Below are 24,145 nucleotides of genomic sequence, written 5' to 3'. Positions count from 1 at the left end.
TAGGAAAACATAATTAATCCATTAAAATAAAAAAAATATTAGGGGGACATTTTCCCCATTGTAAGTAAAAATGGGGTTTTAGGGGGGCCGCGATGGTTCCATAGAGTTCTCCGCCCAATAATTAGGGGTATACGAGGTTTGGACTGCCTTACCCCAAAATTTGGGGAAATACAAGGATTAGGGAGAAAATCCCCGCCAACAATCCCCACTCCCCAGAGCCACACACCTTACAACTACCCATATAATTCGTTAAAAAGAATAAATCCGTGGTCGTTCATCAATCATTCGTAGGTTCTATTATGTTCATCTCACATCATTCTGATTATACACTTATCCTTCACTCATATTTGGGTTAAAATACGCACCTAGGGGCGTCCCCATCTCATCTCAATGATTGATAACTGATAATTGATAATTATTGTTACCTAGGCTATAGCAGGTTTTCTAGCCTGTCTCTGCATTATTTACTTTTATATTGTTTTGTTGACTGTCCTTTTTGACATTTGTTATACTGCAATTCTCTTTTTTCCCCTTCTTCTTCCTTGTTTTTGGTTTGGTTTTGGTTCTTTCTCTTTCCATGAGTTGGTAGTTTGGTAGTTGGTATATTTTTGGTGAGTCAGAGTCAGCCTGTCTGTCAGCTGACCTAACCTCAACCTCACTCTCTCTCTCAGGTATTTATTTTTATTTATTTAAGAAGAAGACTACGTTTGAATGGAAGTTACAATAATAGTTAATTATAGTTTTGAGCCATCAAAAATATTTGTTATATTTTATAGTGACAAGGCCCTGAATTCAAATATCGCCTGACCAAAATGATACTTAAATGTCAGGAAGATTCTTTTTTAAAAGAGGTAACTTATATAGGTCAAAACTAATAATTAATTTACTAGACCTAGGTCTAGTACCTCTTTTTGTCTAAATGACCCACAATGAACACTTGTGTTCCTCCTAATAGAAGTTGCAATGCATGATTGCATTCTGGTTATTCGTGGTTTGGTGCTCTAGCTACAAGGGCTAACTTACTATGTCTAATATATAACTTTAACTTGCTTTACACATCACACCATTTATTTAGGCTATTTATTTTCAATTATGAACATTATTTTACAAAACAATACATTAATTTCTAGATTTAAGTTAGACATGGTAGTACCGTGCAAACGGTGGTAATAGTAATCCTAAAGAATATAGGTACCCTATCTTTGTAATGCATACAGTAAAATATATTAAAAGAAAATAATTAGTAAGTTAACTAGAATTAAGAGCAGAGCAATACTTAAAATGGCCAATAAATACAAATCTGTTTTAAAAGAAAAAGGACTCAACATGCAATAGGTAACTAAAATAAGGCTGTGAAAATTTTGTCAAAATTGTGCAAGCGATAGCGGTTGGTCAACGGAGAATGGAAGTGGGACACAGCCTTGCCAACTCAAACTCTGCCAAATAAAACACAACTATTTGCCCTAAGTGCATGTGTGCGTTGGTCAAGCTGGCAACACTGGCTGTAGCCGCTCCCGCTGTGCATAAACAGTCTTATTTGAGTTAATGTAGGCCTAGTTGAAAACTGCTCACTCCCAAACAACCGCTGCAATTTCTAATTAAACAGCAGTTGAATTAGAAACCGCAGCGAGAGGTCAACCGCTACCGCTATCGCTCATCGTGCATAAACAAGCCCATTTAACTCAATGGTGTTGAAAATCGCTCCCGCTATTGCTACCGCTCCCGCTCTTGGTGCATGAATGGGGCCTTAGACTAAAGAAACACAATTTATAAAATGTTCTTGGTATTAGATAATGAGGTTATGTAACATAATTTTAGAAGCATTTATATTGACCACTCTGGTTAACCGAGGTTCTTTATAGACAATAGATAATGTACCTACTGAAAAAAAAAACTGGACCGCACTGCTATTTAGCTTATTATGTTAAGTTCTCAAGTGGAACGGTGCAAATGAGGAATATTAAAAAATCTAATGTACTAGAGGGTGTACATACCAAATCAAATAGGCCTACTAGGCCTATGCTTACATTGTTAGATCACATCCTACACTTGTTTTTTTTTATGGCCATTAGTTATTTTTTAAATGGCCCTAAACAAACCTTATTATTTCTTTTCTAAGGTGGCCCTCAAACCACTTAGCTGTGGCCCTCAAACCCCCCCTCCACCCAGATTAGCTGCGTGAACCCCCCCCCCCCCTTGACATAATCCTGGCTACGCTACTGAACATTAGACAATAGGAACCATGGTTTAACGGGCCATCAAAGCTTGATACTGTCATATAACTTATTTATTATTAGGCCTAAGACCAGCAAATTTTGAATATACTCTAACCAACTTTAATGTAATTTTCGTGGGTCTTCTTAAAGTTTTCTCAAGATGAATCCGAAAATACAATAAGTCTTTGTAACACTAAATTACTTACTCAATCCTGTCAAAGCCTAACAAAACATCTAAATTTAACTTAGTATGGTAGGACATATTTTGGTGTTAAAACACCATCATTGAGCTGTGACGGGATTTTGTAAGTAGTCTTACATTATGTTCATCAGCTCAGGGGCTACAAACATGCATTTTAATCAGTTTTGTCTGAAAGAGTCCTAAGTGTCCGATAAACTAAGTTAAATCAAAGTTTACAAATTTAAGGTCCATTAACCGGCAGTTCTCATGGTTTATTGGTATGGTAAACTAGTCGGTATGTGGAGAGAAAACATTAGTTTAATATACAATGCACCACTATTTGAAACTAAAGGCCACGTTCCATATTATGATTTGAATCTTATGTAAGAAATATATTTTAGTACCTACTTTTGACCAGTAATATTGATCAGATACAATAACTTATTTACAATAAATGCGGTCTTAGGAATTTAAGAAAATATTTTTGAAAAACCAAGTGTTTCATGGGTAAGTAACTATTATATTTTCTTGAGTCTGGCATTGTTATCCATCTTCATAATACAATCCAAGAAAATTGACTCACTACAAGCTGTAAGTATCTCACTGATATTAAATCATATTATTTAATGTTCTTTCATTTATTTCAGTTTACTACTAAACTAGTTGAATGCATTGAAGATGAATTTTCAATCTCAATTTCTGCTGGTACACAAATTAAAATAAAAGGAGTTGGAATTATTTTGGAAAACACAATACTCTTTCCAGAAGGAGGAGGTCAAGTAAGTACCTACAAGAACAATTCAAATGAAGAAGCAAATAAAAAATATTAACATAGTTTTTATTTAAACTGGAGGGGCGTACGGTCCAAACCGGCAAGATTTCAACAGGTTTAAAGTGAACAAAAGTTCCAGATCACTCTGATAAAGATTCATTCATGACTATAATTTGTTGTTTCTTGTTGTAATCTGTTGGCTGAAAGCCTACTACCTCGATCTGATGACCGTGGCTTGGCGGGATGGTGTGCGTTAGGCCTAGGTGTGGCGAAGAGTAAGGGGCGGTTCACGAGCTCGGGACTATCGTAGCCCGAGCCCAGAATCCGGAAATAACTGGTATTTGGGCCGGGACTTACAAAATCGGGTTCACGAGCTCGTGACTTTATAAGCCGCGGACTAAACTGATAGGCCAATTACAGATAGTCCCGACTTCTGATCATTAGACCCGGTGGGTTCACGAGTCAAGTCCGAGCCCAAATGAGAGGGTTCGGGCCCAGAAAAACAATGGTGTTTGGTCTCCAACTCAGACCTGGTAGGACGCAGGTTTAAGGTGACATCATGCCGGTTTTATCTAATTAGCTCCTTAATTTTTATTATTTTTTAAAAACTAATGTTTAAATATGGTTCCTCATTAAATTCGGAACAATTTCATTAAGTTACCCACAACACCATGTTAAAAAAAATATGTAAAAATGGTAAAAACGCTAAAAAAAACATGAAAAAATCATCAAACAACTTAAAACGACAGATAAATTATGCACGTAACAAAGTAGTGTCATAACAAAGATATATTTTTACTGATAAACCCCATGTTATTACAATTTTAACGATAAAATTATGCGTAGAATAACTAATCAGCCACAGTTAAACCACCGTTACCTAACATAATTATCAGAAATAGTTTTTTGCCGTGGGAAACATCAAGCAAACCGTCAGTCGTTGAGTACGGTTCGTTGTGATATCACCGTCGTGTGTGTTACTCACTGGTCGCTGTGTGTATTAATATGACTATATGAAATATCTACACTGTATTAGTATGTTAACAACTACGTACTACCGGTACCACTCCACTACCTCGCATAGGACCAGCTCGTTATCATGACTAAAACCCTTTTATGACTAGATGAATTTAAAGATAGATTTAGATGTTCCAAAGATGCCGTCAATGAGTCATTTGAGGCGTTCACTCCAAGGCACGGATTTCCCCACAACAAAATCCATTACAGTATTCTAAATTGAAAAAAAAATGTTGCACTAATACTTTTGGCCGATGGCACTTTTCATAGAGAACTGGTGATTTATTGGATGTTAGGAAAGCTTGGATGGTAGCTATTTGTTTGGTAATGAAAGCAGAACAAATAAAATTTTCAGTTTGAAACAATACCAAAAGAAAAAAAACAATGTATTCCAAAATAAAAAAAACATTGTAATACCAATAAAACTAATCTTAAAAATCGCAACAACACAAAATTAAAATAAAATACCCCCGCAGCAGCAAACCTGCAGACTTAGCGAATTTCCATTAGCCCTGATTTGATTGGATTTACACTAAAATGCCTCCTTAAAAATATCACATCTACTCAATTCCCTATTTAAATAGAATTAGTTTAACAAGTACTTAGGTTTGCTGCAACTGGGAGGGTAAAAAAGTGGTTTTTTTTTGTAAAATGTTAATAGTTTAGTAAGAAATGAATGCATTTTCCAAATTTGATCAAAATATGTTCATAAACAAGCAAACTACAACATTTTACAATATTCTCCATAAGAATAACATGGGAATTTTAAATTTACAATTTTTTGGAATTTTCTCCGTAACCATTAGGCACACAATAACACTTAAACACACTAAATTATTAGTTTTTTTTTTAAGCTCTACAAAATAGTTTGGAAAGAAGTTGTGAAATTTTGTGTTTTTAAGCTCCAAAATGAGAAAAACCTATTTTTACCCCATAAAACCCCCCATAAACCCCCGTTCCCATAGTCCGATCATGCTGGTTCGCTAACTCATTCGAATAAATGTAGGTTTTACAGGTTTATACCAAATTTCATCAAAATTGGATCATTTTTGCTCGAGTTTTATATATATATATATACGGTATATATATATATGAATTTGAACGGATGGTGTTTTTGGCCTCTAGGGACCTCAGAACGAAAAAGGAAATCGGTCCCGGGTTCAGTTCTTACCATGAGTACTACGGTAATAGCTTATTCCCTATGGGAAATTCGCTAAAAACCATAGCTGTTTACATAAATGATATTACGAGCGAACCACAGAATATTATTTCAAAATTTTACAGATGGATAATTAAAGAGTGTAAGAATAACGGTAAGAATATTCTTAGATTGCAACCACGAGACCAGCACACACATCACACATATGATTTTTATATCTAAATAGTCAATATGTCTAAATACATTCTAGTTTCAATAACTGTACCATTTAAATAAGTTTAGTTAAAATTAGCCTATCCAAAAATCACCATCCTAAATTATCGGGCATTTATGCAAAATAGGCATTCATACGGTTATAAATACCCGGTTATTTTATGTCATGCATCTTAATTGAATTACAATAATGCACACAGAAAAGTATATTTCAATAAAGACATCCATTATCTGATTTCATACAAACGTGGCTTGTTGTGTTTATAAATCAATAAACTTTAAAATATTATTATAGGCCTATGTGAGCATTGAGACAATGAAATACGTGAAAAATAATCGTTTTGGATGTTTTAGTTCAGCTTTGTTTCACGATCATCCTATTGTATGGAAGTGCCTATATCGGTAGCAGTGGCTTCACATGTGTTTTCAATGAAATGGTGACCATACAAAGTAGGTTTTTTAAGTTTTTACCAACGTCTCAACAAAAATTCCCTGCGAATCCCTGTCATTAGGCTCCGCTTCGGATTTGGTCTCAACCAGCAATAAGCCCGGCTTTCACATCATTAGGCTCTGACTCGTGAACCCGTTTTTTGGTGGGCGCTTATATAGTTAGGGACCAGCGTCTGGTCACGGACTATGACGTCCCGAGCTCATGAACCGCCCCTAAATGTGTGTTATTTTTACCCCCAAAACTTAAAATCTCCCAATTTATTTCTAAAACCATTTTGAAGAGCTCAAACAAATAATTTTGTATATTGAAGTGTGTTTGTATGGTTACGGAGAAAATTAAATAAATTAAAATTTTAAATCCCCATGTTATTTTTTATGGAGGGTAAGTAACTGTTGCAGTTTGTTTGTTTATCCATATATTTGGATCTAACTTGGCAAATTTATTCATTTCATACTAAGCTATTAATATTCTACTAAAAAATACACTTTAATGCCTGTAGCAGCAACCTAGGTACTCGTTAAACCTAAAGTTATTTAAATAGATATAGGGTAATTGGAAATAAAATCAGGCAAATGCAAATTCGCTTAGTCTGCAGGTTTGCTGCGACTGAGGTATTTATTTTGTTAAGTCATTCCTATTTTTGGTCAGAATTACAATCTCGGTTTTGCTCAGAGTGACTGTGGGACCTTGATCTGCCATCCTTGTGATGATGGTTCGTATGGCTCCATTTTATTTTAGCTGGGCCATCTCAACGCTACTATCAAAGCCGCTATCAAAGCCAAAATGTCATTTGTGTATCCAACTAAATGGTTTCGTCAAGCATTTCAGACGTCAGGAAGCCAGTCGTAGGCGACGATCTAGAGGTCCAGGCCTTGGCAAAGTTATAAAACCTTAGGTGACACCAGAAGTTATTCATCGTCCATGGGCCTTCCAGATTCCAATGTGAGAAGGCAGATCCTGAGATAATGCCTGAACATGGAAGTTGTTCTCTAGAGCGTCCAGCATATCACACCTCCTCGCAGAATTGAATAATGCGTTCACACATTGAATGTTACAAGCAGCACAACCCGAAAAGAGTAGTGGTTGAAATTCTCAGCTCTCATCACGGCTCACTTCACCTCCTCAATAGTGTTGACCGTTTACTGCTGCTTCCTGAAGCTTATATCTGACGAGGTGACAAGGGCTCAGGTCCCTTGCAGAACATGGCTGAATGCATTTGGGAACGGATCATCTGCTTGAGGACTTTCCCAGCCATATCCAACATTCAGAGGAGTCTGTAAGAGGACTCTATCACTCTACTATTTTTGAAGCACCATCGTTGAGCTCTCCGACCGTGACATTGGTGTAAGGGGTTTCTCTGGCAGCTCTTGAACAGACTTGAATGCTGGTATCAGTAGGGGAGGGGGGGAGGGGTTGGAATAGTCACCCCCTTCCCCAGCTAAGCTACCAACAATATTTTTTTTTGTATCGTTAGTGGTAATGTAGTATATTGTAATGGTGTAATGGGCCTAGAGACACGCCCTCCTCTCTGAAACGCCACCACCTCTGACTGACTGCTTGCCAAGCATGTCCTCCGTGCTTCCTGCAGTTAAAGAATCCATAAAAGTGTTTGCCAGCAATTCAAGCACATCATGTATTTACCAAATTATTATTTAATTATTAATTAATTACCTAATTATTATTATTAATTAATTATTATTATTATTATTAATTCACCATTATTACTAATTATTGGTAATTATTAATTAATTATTGTTTTCTAAAAAGATGATATTTATATGTTATGGATAAAATTTTATGTAGTTCTAGTTTAGGTATGCAGATTTGAGGAGCAATATTATTTTTTTATCGTAAAATTAGATCCGTGTCTCTTTTAATTAGGATGTTGGAAAATAAACTCCTTTTACATAGCCTTTGTAAAATATTAAAGGACGAATAATACAATCTAGGGATAAACTAACCAAGAAGTCAGTGGGCTGTCAAACCAGCCCTTTCCTGACTGGGTACTTTGAGCTACAGTAAGTTAATGTACAGTAAAAATTTGGGATATGAACATTCAATCTTCAAACACATTTTCATCGAGAAAGTTGTAGTTAAGGTTAAGGGAACGGAATCAATTCTCTTTGGTTTTACTACATTTTCAAAAGTTATATACTGTATATATTTGAGGGTTTGCATATTAGTATATTTTATGAACTGTATACGAGACAAAGTGAAGACGTATTCCCTCAACAAGGCTTAGAATTTGACTTATTCTAAATCAATAAAATATAATTGAAAACTCCCTTGTTTACTCTCAATTTGTGTTGTAACATACCTAGAGACTTTAATTATTTGTTTTGTTGGTAGCCCTGTGACGAAGGTGTGCTGAGGCTAGAAAGGGAGGGGGGTACAGATGAGCTGAGAGTGTGTCACGTCTTCCGCAGAAATGGCCAAGTGGTACACCTGGTGGAAGAAAGGTGGGATGTTCCATGGAATGAGTTATTGCCTGGCACACCTGTGCATCAATTACTATCTTGGCATCGCCGGTTCTACCACATGATCCAGCATTCAGGTTGTTACTTGTGACAGTTATTGTAATGGTTTACTGAAATTAAAGATGCATATCTTTACTAGTAGAAAGGAGTAATATTAGGTTGGTGGTTTCTATATTTGAGCATTTCTTAGGACTTACAGGAATTTGTTTCCAGTTACTCAATAATGTTAATTAGAACTTTGAAAAATGAAGAACTGCTGTGATTTATTTTCACAACAGTATTTTAAGAGGTTTACGAGATCCATAACGATAATCTTAATCACATTACACATCTTAACTAAGTGTTGGGCCTAAATCAAACAATAATACAGGGTCCGGCAAAAAACATCCCTGGTTTGAGCAAGCCACCGCGTGAGTTGTAGTGGGGGTAGAGATGTGGAAGGGGTATTGTTCCGTAGCGGCGTACGTGCCATACGTTCAGTGTTTGCCATGGCTTGGCTCGGTGAGCATCGGGCGTTTGTTGTGGAGGAGTTTATTAAAAGTGGCGGTTCTGTGATTTCTACTCAACAAGCGTTTCTAACCCACCTGCACACCACCTCATGGAATCCACGAGCTCTGGCAGCATTGATGACAGCCTGGGTTTCAGTGTTGTCAAAGGCTGGATGTCAAGGAAAGCCTTGAGGACAATCTCTCAACGCCTTGTCAATTCTGCTTACCAAGTGATGTAGCGCAGAGTCACAGAATCTTCCTGGAGTGTAAGCGTGCTGATGGCTGTGTAGGGGATTGACTCTGAGGACTGTGTCCCCTACATACCTCAGTACCAGTTTCTCTAGAGTCTTCAGTAGGAAAGAGGACAGAGAGATGAGACGGAAGGACTTTGGATCCGTGTAACTTTCCTTACCAGGTTTTGGGTTGAAGACGACCCTTGAAATACTCCAGGCCGGTCTTGACCCTGAGCAGATTGCTCATCGCCGGAAGTAGTATATCAACACCTTGCTGAAGGCAGACGGGTCTTACCTCATCAGGTCCAGGTGATTTGTACGGAATGGGCGACCTTATGGACCATCTTACACGAAAGTGTCACTCTGTGGCACGCAACCCTCCACAGAGGGCTGTTTGCCCTTGTGACAGCTTGTTCCTCATCCTCCGGCTCTGATAGCTTGCTTGGGATGATGCTACCAGGGAAGTGGATGGCCGTCGTGGATGGCCGTCATGAGCATTTGCACTGTTTTTGGTTCATACAGCTTGTCTCCCCCACTTTCCTTGAGGGGTCCTAGCTTGGAGGAGTTGTCCTTTCTTAGGACAGTGTATATCCTGGATGTATCTCTAACACTTTCCAGCTTACTACCACTCTACTACAGAAATGTTTACAGGAGAGTCTTTTGGCCCTCCTTACGGCAAGATTATATTGGGTTATCATTCTATGGTAGCCTTCTCAATTATTTCACCTTTTTGCCCACCTGAACTGAGTCCTGACTCTCTTTTTAAGGCTGGCGAGTTTTGTGGTCCACCAACTCACTTTACATTGCTTCTTCACCACTAGCGAGCAGCTCTAATCGAAAGACGAGACTATGACCTAACCCAAGCTCCCAGAGGCAAGGTCTAGTGTGTTGGTGTCCCTGACTCTAGGGAACCATGTATCAAAACACTCAATGCTAAGAGCTGTTAAGAAATTTTAAGAGCTGATCTGTACAGATCCCAACCCAATCCACCTTTCTGGGATTCCTGAATTCAATCTTTTCCATGGAAAAGTTACCAATGTTGAACAAAATATGTCTGTGATCAAATCAAATAAAACCAAATCAATATCTCCTTTATTCATAAATTTACAAGTACAATGAACAGAGTCAGTGAGAAATGTAACTTATTGCATATTCACAATTTTTTAAATTGTAAAATTCATCAAAGGAGTAAATTGCTTTTTCCATTAAGAATCTCTTTAGTTTACAGTAAAATTTCCCACTATTACATTCATTTTTTATATCTTTTGATTAACAAATTTATATATCTAAGGCCTCTATAGTCTATACACAGTGTTATTTTTTATAAAATTCTAAATTATGTCTGTTTAGTATAACATATTGTGCATTTCTGGGGGATGATATCACAAATTGTGCATCAGAGAGGGAAGGCTCCTGGGTTACCCTCCATTCCAGGATTCTGGGGCTAATCCCCTCTGTGGTAACAGTGAGATCTATTATTACCCATTCTCCAGCCCTGCTAAGATATGTTGGTTCTGAACAGACATTAGCAATCATGAGACCACTAGAGGCTAAGTATTCAAGAAGTGCCTTAACTCTTGTGTTGTTGTTCCTACATCCATATACCTACAGTGTTGTGAGAGTTGGTGTCACAGCCCAGCACAAGTTCATCGCCAATTCTGGCCGAGTGTTCGACCAGCTTCCTAACCTCCTCTTGCGGTGGCTCTGGGCCCGTCTTGCGGCATGTACACCAACGCGAGTAGAAGAGTAGATATCTCTGGAACAAAATTCCTGAACCGGCATGCTAAAGGTGTCATTGTTCGTCCAAATGCAGGTTCTAGGATTACGGACCTGAGCCAAATTGTCTGGCTCCTAGAGACCCCCATTCCCGCTATTTTGCCATCTCTTACAATGGGTTCCTGGATAAGGGCAAAGTCCAAAGCCCCACCCGAAGTGCTCGCACCGAGTACTGCAGTGGCAGCTTTACTGTGCTGAAGGTTTACCTGCAGTATTCTGATCGTCATCAGGAGCACCTGAAAGAACATTGAGCTGAACCCTATTTATGCCCAAGAAAATCCTCCTGCCTCTGTCCCTAAGGAACTTAGCACTCCCACAGTCAAGCGCCAGAACCAGAGTCGGGTGCTCCTCCTCTCTCTTCAACTGACCACTCTCCAGTCCCTTGTTGACAAGCCAGGGTTTTGCTACTGAATAAACAAAAAAATATCTTTTGGGTCCTTCTTGGCCAGGATCCAGTCGGTATGAAGAAGGACCTTGGTGGTACGTAGGAGATCTTTATAATCCCCCTACAGAGATGAGGAAACTGGGTGTCTTTCAGCTCCTGGGCTACATCAGAAGCCTAGGGCTGTCAAAATGAACTTAAGGGTGCTACAATAGACCATAAGGCCGAAGTAGCAAGAGGTAGCTAAATACCCCAACCCTACTAAGGAAAAAAAGAAAAAAAACTGAAACTCTCGCAATCACACCCTGCCCCCCCCCCCCCCCCCCCACGCCCACCGGACCGAGACCAACAGCCACCTCCTTGAGCCAAGCTCTGGTTACCTCGTTTCCGCAGAAGACTGCGATCGCCTTACCGTTAATCTGTGTAGGTTTTTAGGATTTGCTGAGGGGTGGCGGCCAAAATAACCATCTTAAACAGCTTCTCCTGTAACAGGAAAAATTGTTCATCAGTGAACCTATCTTCAGGATAGTTCTCCGGAACAATCGCCATCTTCCAGCCCGAAAGTTGGTCCTTAAAGGACAAGTTCTTTCTGGCATCGCCCTCTTCAGTGCTTCTAGGCGGCGGCGGTGGAACATCCCACCTTCTCGCCCGCTTCGGCGTCTGCTGCTGCTGCAACAGACCTGAAACTCTTTGCATCGGAGAAATACCTGAAGCCCCTTCTCCAGCAGGACTAGGAGTTTCCACCTGCCTTTTCCTCTTAGGCATGTCAACATACCCTTAGATCTCTTGTACGCAGCTTTAGAAAGCCACGTACCCTCGGCCTCCTTCCTCTCCGTCGCCTGTTTCCTCTAGACACTGGGAGGTACAGATAGCTGTGTTTGTTGTCTCTCCTGTTCTGGAACAGTTACACAGACCTGGATCTCTATACTCAGATCCGATCCGGTGTTGCCACCTCAGAGATGGAACCCAGGGTTGGGTTAGCACAAGCGCTTGAATCAGCCCAGGGGTGCCCAGAGGGGGGGTACTGTGGCGCGTTTGCGCCACAGGAATTTTTGGGGGGGACTTTTTTTGAAGGGATTTTGGGGGGGGATATTTTTGCTAGCTGTCATAATGAATGTATAATTTTGTATAAGCAGCCCGAAAAAGTGTTTCTAAGTAGCTCACTATCAACACCAACAACATTTTGCCGTTCGTAATTAATATTGCTACTAAGAATGGTAAAAACGCACCTTGTCAGACAATCCTTAATATACCAGTGTCGAATTTTATTTGCTATATATGTTTTGGTGGTTCTTTAACTCCACCATCGTCAGGATTTACAAAAGATCCACTTCTGGAGATGTCGTCAGAATACGTTACAAGCATTTAACACAAAACACGAAACGATTACAGATAGGCCTATCAATTCACGCGTGTACATTACCGTCGGCAGGACTGGAAGTAAACTGAATCAGGTTCAGGCTATGACGGACCGACGTGGTCTCTAGATTGTCGTCTGCGTTTTCAACAGCTGATATTGGACTATTGTAGTGACTGAGACAAGTGTTGAAATAATGGAATTCATAAGTAAAATTGAGTGTTTTCACTCAAAAATTTTGTGCTGTCCCTAGTTTTATGTATTTATATATTTCAAACTCCTCAAAGTTTTAAATAAATTTCCTTTCACGCAGTAGAATTTCGAGACCATCATTTATATCCAGACCAGCATATAAATTGGTTATTATTGTCAATAATTTTAAATGGAAAACTCAATTAAATCAATCCCATTATATTTTCAACACTCTCCTAGGTCACTACAATTAGTCCAATATCAGCTTTTGATAACACAGACGACAATCCAGAGACCACGTCTTTCCGTCATAACCTGATTCAGTTTACTTCCAGTCCTGCCCGTGGCAATATACACGAGTGAATTGATAGGCCTATCTGTTATCGTTTCGTGTTTTGTGTACAAACGGATTGTCTGACAAGATGCGTTTCTACCATTATTAGTCATAAAGAAAAATTATTATTAGTCAATCCTGGGGCTATCAAAATGAATTATAAGATTACTTCGTTACAAAAACCTTTTGTACTACTGGTACAATTAAGGTATTGTGTCCTGTGGGTATTTTGCCCGGTGATTTTTGTAGAAGGCAGCCTGGGAGTGGCAAGCAACAAGTCTGTCTTATTTCGTGACTCTGCCTATATTTTTTAAACAAGATACTTTTTGCCAAAGTATTATTAATGCACATAAAACTATTTGCATTCTTAAGCCCTGTAAACATTAACGCCACCTAATATATTGTACAGTTTCAGTACTGTGTTGGAGTAGAGTAATTCACCGAGTATTGAAGACGTTGTCTATTGCAATATTGAGCACATGTTCGCTGACAATACAGATTCTGATTGTAAATTGAAAAACTTCTAATTCGTCCATTAGTTAGATACAATGATTTATTGTTAAATGACGTTTCCTATTAAACATTTAATTTTGATTATCAGCAAGTTTGTTTTTCGTACCTCAAGTTTACTAAATACTTGAAATGCTCGTTTTTAGTCCAGTGAGGTATGTTAACTTACAAACGGTCCGGTAAGTCTAAATTTTTTATATGTTGTCTAGGATGGTAAGTAGGTGTTAAAACCGCAAAATGCACAATTCTACCCCCTCCGCGCCCGCCACCATATTGAAAAATCGAAAAAATCGGTACTTTCTAGAGATTTTCGCCTATATCTCTGTTTTGGTGTGTTCTAGCGAAAAATGTGTAATTGCAATGTTGTAGACAATTAAATTTCCTATAATATAAGTATAACAATTTGGTTCTAAGACTTATGGATACGAAAATATTCCAATTGTTTTACAATAAAACGTACATTTTTTTGTTATTTTGCTAAATCTCTTTCTTTAGATTGCTGTAATTCAGTAATGAAATATTCTAGGATAACAAGTATCCCAATCACATGTATAGAGCATTTAATTACCTACAAAATGCTTCTATTCTTTAGGCCAACCGTTTGATGTGGGGCTGTAAAACAAGCAAAACAAATTAAAAGAATGGGTCTATTTTTTCGCTTTTGTGACCTAAAAATTAACAAATTAACTTTCAGTTTTCGGTTTAATTTTCAGTTAATGAAACCATACTTACTGTACTTACTACATGTAACAGTGCAATGCTCATGATGCAGGTACTATATTCCTCCCTTACAAATATACACTGGTGAGAGGAGGTGTTAAATTTAAAACAACCCACCAACACAGCAAGTAAATTTTTAAAGATTCATTTATTTAAACAAAATAAGATCAAAATAAGATAAATACGTAATGTCAATGTTGTAGACGGTTAAATATCCTAATAGATTATGTATGTAACTTTCTGTTATTTTGCAAAATTTCTTGCATCAAGGGCTTGCATCAAGGGTGAACATCAAATCGATTCAAAAACAATTAAATCCCACCTACTGGAGAAGTACGGTGGAGATATCCTAATTGTTGATACTCACAAAAAAACGACAATCTGTTCCAAAAATACAGGATATAAAATACTCACCGACAACTGGTACAGTACAATGAAATCCACAGATCGAGAAGGAGAGAGACTAAGAGTAGTGAAAGTAGCAGCAGACATAGTTTTGGAAGATATTAGATGTCAGGTCTACAATACCACAGAATACCCACCCACTGACCAGTTTTTGAATGATGTTGCAACAGTTATTCCACAATCTTTGCCCACTCTCCTGACATCCGTTATAACAAAGAACAAGAAAAGATCTCTGGAGAAATTGAAAAAGAAATGTGTGGCCTTATCGCACGCTGACCAAGGTCCTTTGTGTCACCCCTTCTGACTTAAGTGTATTCATGTACAAAAAGTTTGGTTCAAAGCTTCTGGTAGATTTAATGGCATCTATTGGATTTTCTTCCTCTTATCACGAATCACAATTACTTGAAGTGTCTACCATCATGCAACAACAACTACCTCTGGTGAAACCCAACCGTGGCGATGCTTTCTGCCAACTGGTTTTTGATAACGCCGACTTCAACGTCAATACTCTAGATGGCCGAGGGACTTTTCATGCCATGGGTAGAAAAGCCCATGCATGACCCCATAAGATGCCTACTAAACGAGCAAAGCTCCAGTAATAAATTTTCTAATATGTTAGTTATTTAGTTTATTTTAATTCTATTAACCATTAGTTTACTTATTTATTAAACGTTTATTATTACAGTATTTGATCTTATTTTGTTTAAATAAATGAATCTTTAAAAATTTACTTGCTGTGTTGGTGGGTTGTTTTAAATTTAACACCTCCTCTCACCAGTGTATATTTGTAAGGGAGGAATATAGTACCTGCATCATGAGCATTGCACTGTTACATGTAGTAAGTAGGCTACAGTAAGTATGGTTTCATTAACTGAAAATTAAACCGAAAACTGAAAGTTAATTTGTTAATTTTTAGGTCACAAAAGCGAAAAAATAGACCCATTCTTTTAATTTGTTTTGCTTGTTTTGCAGCCCCACATCAAACGGTTGGCCTAAAGAATAGAAGCATTTTGTAGGTAATTAAATGCTCAATACATGTGATTGGGATACTTGTTATCCTAGAATATTTCATTACTGAATTACAGCAATCTAAAGAAAGAGATTTAGCAAAATAACAAAAAAATGTACGTTTTATTGTAAAACAATTGGAATATTTTCGTATCCATAAGTCTTAGAACCAAATTGTTATACTTATATTATAGGAAATTTAATCGTATACAACATTGCAATTACATATTTTTCGCTAAAACGCACCAAAACAGAGATATAGGCGAAAATCTCTAGAAAGTACCGATTTTTTCGATTTTTCAATATGGCGGCGGGCGCGGAGGGGGTAGAATTGTGCATTTTGCGGTTTTAACACCTACTTACCATCCTAGACAACATATAAAAAAATTAGACTTACCGGACCGTTTGTAAGTTAACCCCCCTATTTCTGTCTCTATTTACTGGACTATTTTATGAGGTAAAGGGAAAATTGTCAGATAAATTAGTGGGGGAAGGGTAGGTTTAAATGGACGGCAACATAAATTGGGGGGGACTACTCCTTTGGCTTGGGAGGGATTGCGCCTCTGGGTTTGGGGGGGATGGGCACCTCTGAATCAGCCGCACAATCCGCCACAGCCCTGTGCGCTTCTCAAGCATTAGAATATAATTAATATTAGGTGGAGATCTTGCTGTGAGGGAGCTCCTGGCAAAGCCTCATCACCCCACTCCACCTTCCTCACTGAAACATTGCCTGATAATTTGCCCTCCCCAGAATACATGGGCAAGCCCTCCTTGATGGGGGGTGGGATTCACGCCTATGTGCTGACCCACCTGGATTAGTTTCCGTCATTTTATCAGCAGACATAATTTCCTTCTGAAACACACCAGTGAGCAGTTTGAAGGCTGTACCGTGTTTCGTACACTTCGCCCATCAATACCATCTCCAGCCCCGCTGCACACATACCAGAACTGGAGGGCAGCAGCCTTACCATGACCCATTCACTCCGCCTGCTGCTCATTGACACTGGGCCTGAACCGGTGTTCATAACTCTGGCCCCAGGTCGTACAGTGTTGCTGCTCCCTGACCCTAGGGCAGAAATTTGCTCTGCCAACATAGACACTGCCTTTAGTAATAACAGTGGCACGCCTTGTAGGCTGGGATTAAAAGACACTACAGATTAACTGACTCGCAGCGGTCTTGAGGGAAGAGTAGCCGTTAGGGCCCACATCTCTCCTGAGGGGCTTCGCTTACCTCTCGCCACCACTTGCATAGTACATATGTATTCATTTTTTAATTTTTTTTTTTTGCTTTCGTGGTTATTCAGCAACGTGGCTAATCCAATCGTCGATAATAATGGTTTTTTAAGCTATTATTTAGTTATTTCAATGTTTTTTTTTTACCCAGTACAAGTTTATTACCTTAAAACATAATACATAACTAATCATTTCACCAAACAAATGGGCTTTATCGACAAATTGTATCCCTTACAAAAAAATTTTGTTGAAAGTCACACACGTCTTTTAAAACATTCTCACTTAGGCATGCGTATTCATCTTTTCTAAAGGTTTTCTCACACTCGAGACAAAGATAGTGCATTACTAAAACACATACATTTAAACTATAGTGGTTTAAATTACTTGGTTACTGTCCAAAACCATCCTTTGTATATAGACTACAGCTGTTTTGTACTTCTGATGGAGCACATCATTAGGCCAGAATGCCAAGATGTGATTAATGATGCATCATAGGTATACCCCACCAGGTAACCGATAGCCGAACTCAGTTGAGCATTCCAGTCTGGGCAATCTCAATGTTAACAATGTATGTCTCTGGCGTCACTTAATAAAGTTTGTTTGTGGCTTTTGCAGTTACAAAATGTGAGTTTGAACTACAAGGAACCTACATTAAAGTACACCCTCCAGTATATATCAATTAAATATTCCTTATGGTGGAGTTTGTCAATAGTTTAGTACTATACAAATAACATGGCATTTTACAGGCCAGCACCTGATATCAGCATTGGCAGAGAGGATGTTTCAACTGGATACGTTGTCATGGTGTTTGGGATCTGAATCTTGCTACATTGAACTGGGTGAGTCCCTAAATAAAAGATGGTCGTAGGTAGAAACTGACAAAACATCTAGGCCCAACTAAAAACAAAACATGAAGTAGTGAATTCAAAAATCATGTAATTTATATTAAATACATAAAAACTGTTTTGTTGATGTAGACTTTGTTCAGTGTTCACAGATGCCAAACATTTTTAGAGGATGGTAGCCTTATAGCGAATTTCCCTTATAAGGAAGAAAGCTATTACCACAGGTGGAAAGTTAAGGCCATAGTATAAACATACTCCTATATGATTTATCATCCTGATGATCACATGAAGAATATTTTAATGTTAGTTCCGTTTATGTTGCGACGCTACTTTCTGCACTGGAAAAAAAATATTAAAAATGCAGTCGCAAACGTTTGCCGAGGATAGCTCAGCCTACAATGGCTGGGTAAAGTTCCAGGGTCTGCAATAAGGTCAGGGAAACCACTAGGCCAATAGCCGGGTCTAACCGGTATAGGGCTGGCTCATACACGGGCACTGTGAACAAGTCAAAAACAAGTCACCCAAAACAAACGTGCAATAACCACTACCAGGCCTACGCCGATTCTCCACACTCCTAGGGGGTCGTTGCTGACTACGCAACTCGGGCTTCGTCCTAACTATCCAATAGTTAAGCCCAGAGTGCCTAAAACACGGTGAGTTACACGACGACTTGCCAATAAAAACCACAACGCGAGTTATCACCAGGCGGGGTCTACTAGGCCACTATAATCCAATACACAACTCTATTGCCCAAGCTAACAATCAAACAGTTCACTCAATAATAATACCAGATAACAATACAAGTGCACTATAGGTAGAGTGACTACACCACTAGTAGCTGGTCTCAATAAATACCAAGCCAAACAAGCAAAGCTAAATGGCCTACTGGCCACGTGTTTCCAACTACGCACGCTAAATCGTGCAGCCTAGGTTTGTCGGGCCTCAGAGTTATTAGTAATATAACTAACTCTTGGTACAACGCAAAATAATAACTACTACAGTCATTACATTATATTATTTGCGCTCTAGCACCTGCCCAGAACCGTCAGGAATACACTTTAATATTATTCCTGACTAATATAAATCCTAACTACCGTCAGGCTTTGACCAGCACGGTTACAACTCTAACTCTTGCAATAAAACCAGATATTAATATTATCAAACTAATAATATCAAGTCGTCCACTCACCACAAGTGGGTCACTGACTCACTACCCAACTTGACACCAACACGCCTTGAGCACCAATCTCACACGACACCGATGTCACCAAAGCACTCCACGTCTCACTCGACAATCACGAACCAGCTGTTCACTCACCGTAGGCCACGACTCGAATGTCCTTCTCGGCTATCCAGTAGTCCCGGGATACCCAAGCTTATCCGAACTGATAAGCCGGGTCAAAGGGCGCTAGCCAGGTTCGCCACCGCCGCTTGCTTACCTCTACAACAGGTGCACGGCCAAATAGCGAAAATATACCCCCTAGGAAAAATAACTCGTTACAATGTAGGACTGTTTTGTTCTATATAAATAATTTGTTTCTTGCTATTTTACTTATTTCAATTCAATTCAATTTATTCCGACCTATCTTGACCTTGGAGTTGTTAACCCCCTACCCTGCCCTCCCTACAAGTTGCGTTGTTTGTTTACTACGAACGATGATGACAAACTGACAATATGCTATATTTTTTGTCACCAATACAAAATAACTTATTCTTAGTCATATCCTGTGGAGATAAGCGTATGGTTCAGTTCTCATCGCCCAGCAAGGGAACGGGAATGCCGAGATTTCTAGAAACCGAACTGCTCTCAAAGCAAGGTCGGTTAAACACACTGTATTATTTTACGATCGAAGGCGGATAATCCGATTATCAGTTAATACGAGGTCGGTTAAGAGGGGGTCTACTGTATTTTGTTTAGATCCATACAAAAATTGTGTTATCATAACAGTTGGTGATGTTTTAGCGAATTCAAGTAAAATATTGTAATGTTGTTTGTTTAAAATGTAAAGACGAAAATGACTTTTCTGTTTTCTGTTTTGATAGGATTTTGAAGTCACAAAGTGACGCTGGCTGCTAGTTATTATTAATCATTTAAAGTAATTATTTTATATAATTAATACTATCATGAAAGGGATCTACTGAGAAAAACACAAATAAATAAGAATTGTTAAGATTATGTAATTGAAACTAGACAATAGACAAAAATCTGTATTAGTAATTTCTTTAAGTTTAACTTCAAAATAAATAGGATAGAAATTTGTTCTTACTTTACAATAATTGTTTCTTTTATTTGATTTTCCATTATCTTCTGTGATATATATTTTTCTATTTGCATTCATCAACAACCATATGTTATTTAAATTAATTATTTTTCCTTATGTTTTACTATTGTGATTTTGAAAACATTGTTCAAAATACAAGACTCATTTGCAACACAATGCTGAAATAATTATTTTAATACTAATTATCAGTTATTAATACAAGTCTTTTAGATCTTCTTAGCTCAAAAAAATTAAGACGAAGTTGGACATTCAGAAACCTTTAATAAAGTCGACTGTTCGCAAAGATCACCAACCAGTGCCTCGTTCCTTATACAAGGTTATAGTACGCATGGGAGAAGAGTGGAAATTTGGAAAAGTTGTCACCTGGCTCGGAGCTCTTCATTATATGATCCAACTTGATAACGGTTATGTGCTAAAGAAGAAACACATCAATCGGCGAACCGAAGTGCCAAAACCCGATTCTGCAAAGGGCCGGAAAAACAGAAAAGGATCAAAGTCACCAACAGAAGTTTCATGTGTAAGAGAAAACAAACTGGCAAAAGCCTTCCACAAAAGTGTTTTGTTAGCAAATACTATGCCACAAATCCGAACCCAAAAGGACAACCAAGTCATAAATGGCAGCAATTCAAAAACAGTAGACTCTCAGTAATCCGGCAGATATAGGACCGTGATACTGCCGGATTACTGAAAATGCCGGATTATTGGAAGGTCATCAAGAAAATCACTTAAAATGCACAAAACACAAGTGTTTTATTGGACCAAAACAATTCGTAAGGTATATAGTATTGGAATAAAAAACTACATGTATTCAGAACATTTCTTTAAGTAATAACATTTTTATGCAGTGTACTGTACAGCATGGCCTACTAATCTAAGAAAACAAAAAACAAACATAACCCTTAACTGTACGTACTGTTGAAAGAAATAAAAAACAAAATATTCAAAATTTTTCATTTAGGAATATTATTTTTATGCAGAACACAGTAGGGCCTACTCATCTAAGAAAACGAAAAAACAATCATGAACTTTAATGCATTAGAATGAAAAACGACGTAATCAAAAATTTTCTTAACCCTCCGAGTGTTATGTGTCGAAAAATCGACACATAACACACTTTGTGTAGTGTTTTGTGTCGATTTTTCGACTCACAAACACTGTTTACAGCAAAGGCTCTATGACTGACAAAATCGGATTGAACTGGATCGAGTTAGGTATCGTTCTTTTCGTTAGATTCTAAGCTTTCTAAAGGTCTGTCTCTAAGCGCTGTATGTTCTCCGAGCCGATCGTGATTGTAGCAGACAGCTGACGTGCATATTTGTAAACAGGTTAGTTAACCTCGGACCGATGACTGATGTGTTTTATTATGTTTATCATTGTTTTAGAGTTAAAAATCAAAAGTAGTGATATACGTGGTGCATTATAAGAAGATTTAAGTGATTTTGAAGGGCTGGTTGATGATCCTGAAGAAGTAGGTAGTGATATTGATGTAAATTATCAGCCAGATTCCTAGCTATGGTTAGGCTATGCATTCTTAGCTAAACACGCTATGTACCGAAATCTGTTTTTTGCCCATAACTTATTTATTTGCAGATCTACTTCCTTATATGATTATATATTTGTAATCCTCACAAAATTTAGAACAAAGTGGCTATTTTCAAATATTTATAGGCCTATAATTTATACAACTTCATTGAGCGCGAACTTATTTTTTTTTTTTAATTTTCCAAAAAAAATTTTTTTTTACCTAAAAATTTTTTTTGTAACAAATGTTCCTTATGTTTTATGTATAATATTGAAGCCCATGATTTTCCAAACAAAATGGTATATAGAACAGTATAATTAACATTGTTTTTAAGCTTCTCAGATCCGTTTTAATAAAACCTTGCAAATGTGCAAAAAATAGGCAAACATTAAGGCCAAAACTAGGGACCCTCGGAGGGTTAAGGAATAGGCCTACTGTAACATTTTTATAGAGCAGAACAGTAGGGCCTACTAATCTAAGAAAATGAAAAAAATACATAACCTTTTTGAACTGGAATGAAAAACTATTTAATCAAAACTTTTCTTAGAATAACATTTTTATAAACAGTACAATTTGGCCTACTAGGCTAACTCAAGAAAATGAAAAACAAACATAACGTTTAACTTACAGTATGGGATCTTCACCAATTCCACAACGGTCAAAAAAACTGTCAATCTTCTTTTGCTTTTTAACTTGGAAAGACACTTTTAACATTTTCTCTTGAAATCGTTTTAAGAGAAGAATCTCACTCGCGGACACATTGTTTTCCTCGGCCCACTTAATAGACGTCGTAAAAGCGTCCATAGCTGCATCGTTGCTCACAGTGTGAAGACTGCACGCTGCCCCTCTCTCATCACCGTCTTCTTCTTCATCTTTATCAGTCATCTGGTCGACTATTTCGTCGTCTGTCATAATCTGTCCATTTTCTTCTTCCCCGCCTATCAGCCACAGTCTAACCTCATCTGTTGTCAGGCTTTCGTTGACTTCAACCAGTTTTTCAGAAATCGTCTCACGCAGTTCTATTAGTTCACGCTCACAATCAACAATTTCTTCGTCTTCTATAAGATCAACAGGGAGCGGCATATCAACATTTTCGTCTTGGTCATTAACTGATTCGTTGTTTTTCCTTCTGTTGTATTGTTCCAACAACGGCATGTCAGGCCATACGTTGCGCCATGAACAAATAATAGTCTTTTCGGAAAGATTTTCCCAAGCATTGGCAAGGTCAAAAACCACGTCTTTCAAGTTAGTTTCCTTAAGCGACTGAATCACGCTGGATTCTTTTGACAAAACTTTGTAAAGCAAAGCTTTTTTGTAGTGCATCTTGATCGTATGTATGACATTTTGGTCCATAGGCTGAAGAATCGGCATGACGTTGGGCGGCAAAAACATAACATGGAAGCCCTTACTTTTCAATTCATCTTCAGGAGGGTGACCAGGGCAGTTGTCTAGGATTAGCAAGGCTTTTTGGGGCAATTTATTTTTTAGTACTCACAAGACGGCAAATACATATGAAAAATCGTAAGTGGTGATCCATTTTGATTAGACACTCCAATCATCATCAGACCCAATAGGCGAATGATGACCCATTAGCCTATTGATTCTGATAATGATTGGAGTGTCCAATCAAAATCGATCACAACTTACCATCTTTTATATTATGTATTTACTGTCTTCTGAGTAAACATAAGCGTAAATATATTATTACAAGTGTTATTTGACTTATTTTTGTGCTTAGCCAAATAAGTTTGAAATGCTTTGTCATTGCTTATTAACACTTCCAACCTACTCACACAACATTGCAAAACAGTACCTCTTCACAATATTTGACCCCTCCTATTACACATAGCATCATCAAATATGGAATGGTCTTCTGGGTTAACAGCCCACTTGCTCAACGTTTACTTCTACTACAAAAACACATCGTTGGAATAATCTGCACTGAAAATTATCCTGCTCACTGTCAAGAACTAATTGTGGAATCAAAAGTCCTAATGTTACCTTTTTATTCTGGAGTCACCAAGATTCATGTGTACAAAAACATTCAACAAGAAAAATTATTCAATGATTAGGCAGACAAAAAATTGACGACCAGGTCACATCAGTGTTTCCAGTGAGAGACTTCCAAGTAAGTAAGTATACATTGTTATTTGGTAGGAATATTCAATGGGCTATTTCTTTGTTCTTCAATTTAATTCTATTTTTTTCCTAAGTGGAACACTACATTTTTGTTGGAGATATCTATTTCTTCTACCCCAATGGATGGTCTTCTCACCTTCATGGACATAGATTGCAACCCCTCCCAATCTATGTTCTTTTTGACTGAAATAGGTCATTAAATTGTAGCCAGTAATTTTAGTGAGTACTAACCT

At 37.9% G+C, this 24,145-nt stretch overlaps 1 protein-coding gene across 1 annotated transcript in view; it reads left to right on the top strand.

Annotated features, from left to right (window-relative positions):
• The first annotated feature begins 676 nt into the window (after positions 1-676).
• Positions 677-24,145, top strand: part of LOC128998394 (alanyl-tRNA editing protein Aarsd1) — a 44,038-nt gene continuing 20,569 nt past the window's right edge. Inside the window, exons 1-4 of the mRNA XM_054424508.1 lie at positions 677-851; positions 3,045-3,176; positions 8,359-8,563; positions 17,871-17,963. Of these exons, the coding sequence (XP_054280483.1) occupies positions 813-851; positions 3,045-3,176; positions 8,359-8,563; positions 17,871-17,963 (469 nt within the window). The 5' untranslated portion in view covers positions 677-812. The remainder of the gene's footprint in view (positions 852-3,044; positions 3,177-8,358; positions 8,564-17,870; positions 17,964-24,145) is intronic.

Source organism: Macrosteles quadrilineatus, unplaced genomic scaffold, assembly GCF_028750875.1.
Source record: "Macrosteles quadrilineatus isolate MER2022 unplaced genomic scaffold, UCM_ALF_1.0 Scaffold_7__1_contigs__length_78375512, whole genome shotgun sequence".
Lineage (NCBI taxonomy): Eukaryota > Metazoa > Arthropoda > Insecta > Hemiptera > Cicadellidae > Macrosteles > Macrosteles quadrilineatus.
The sequence above is the reverse complement of the archived record's forward strand: the minus strand, read 5'-3'. Positions and strand labels throughout refer to the sequence as shown.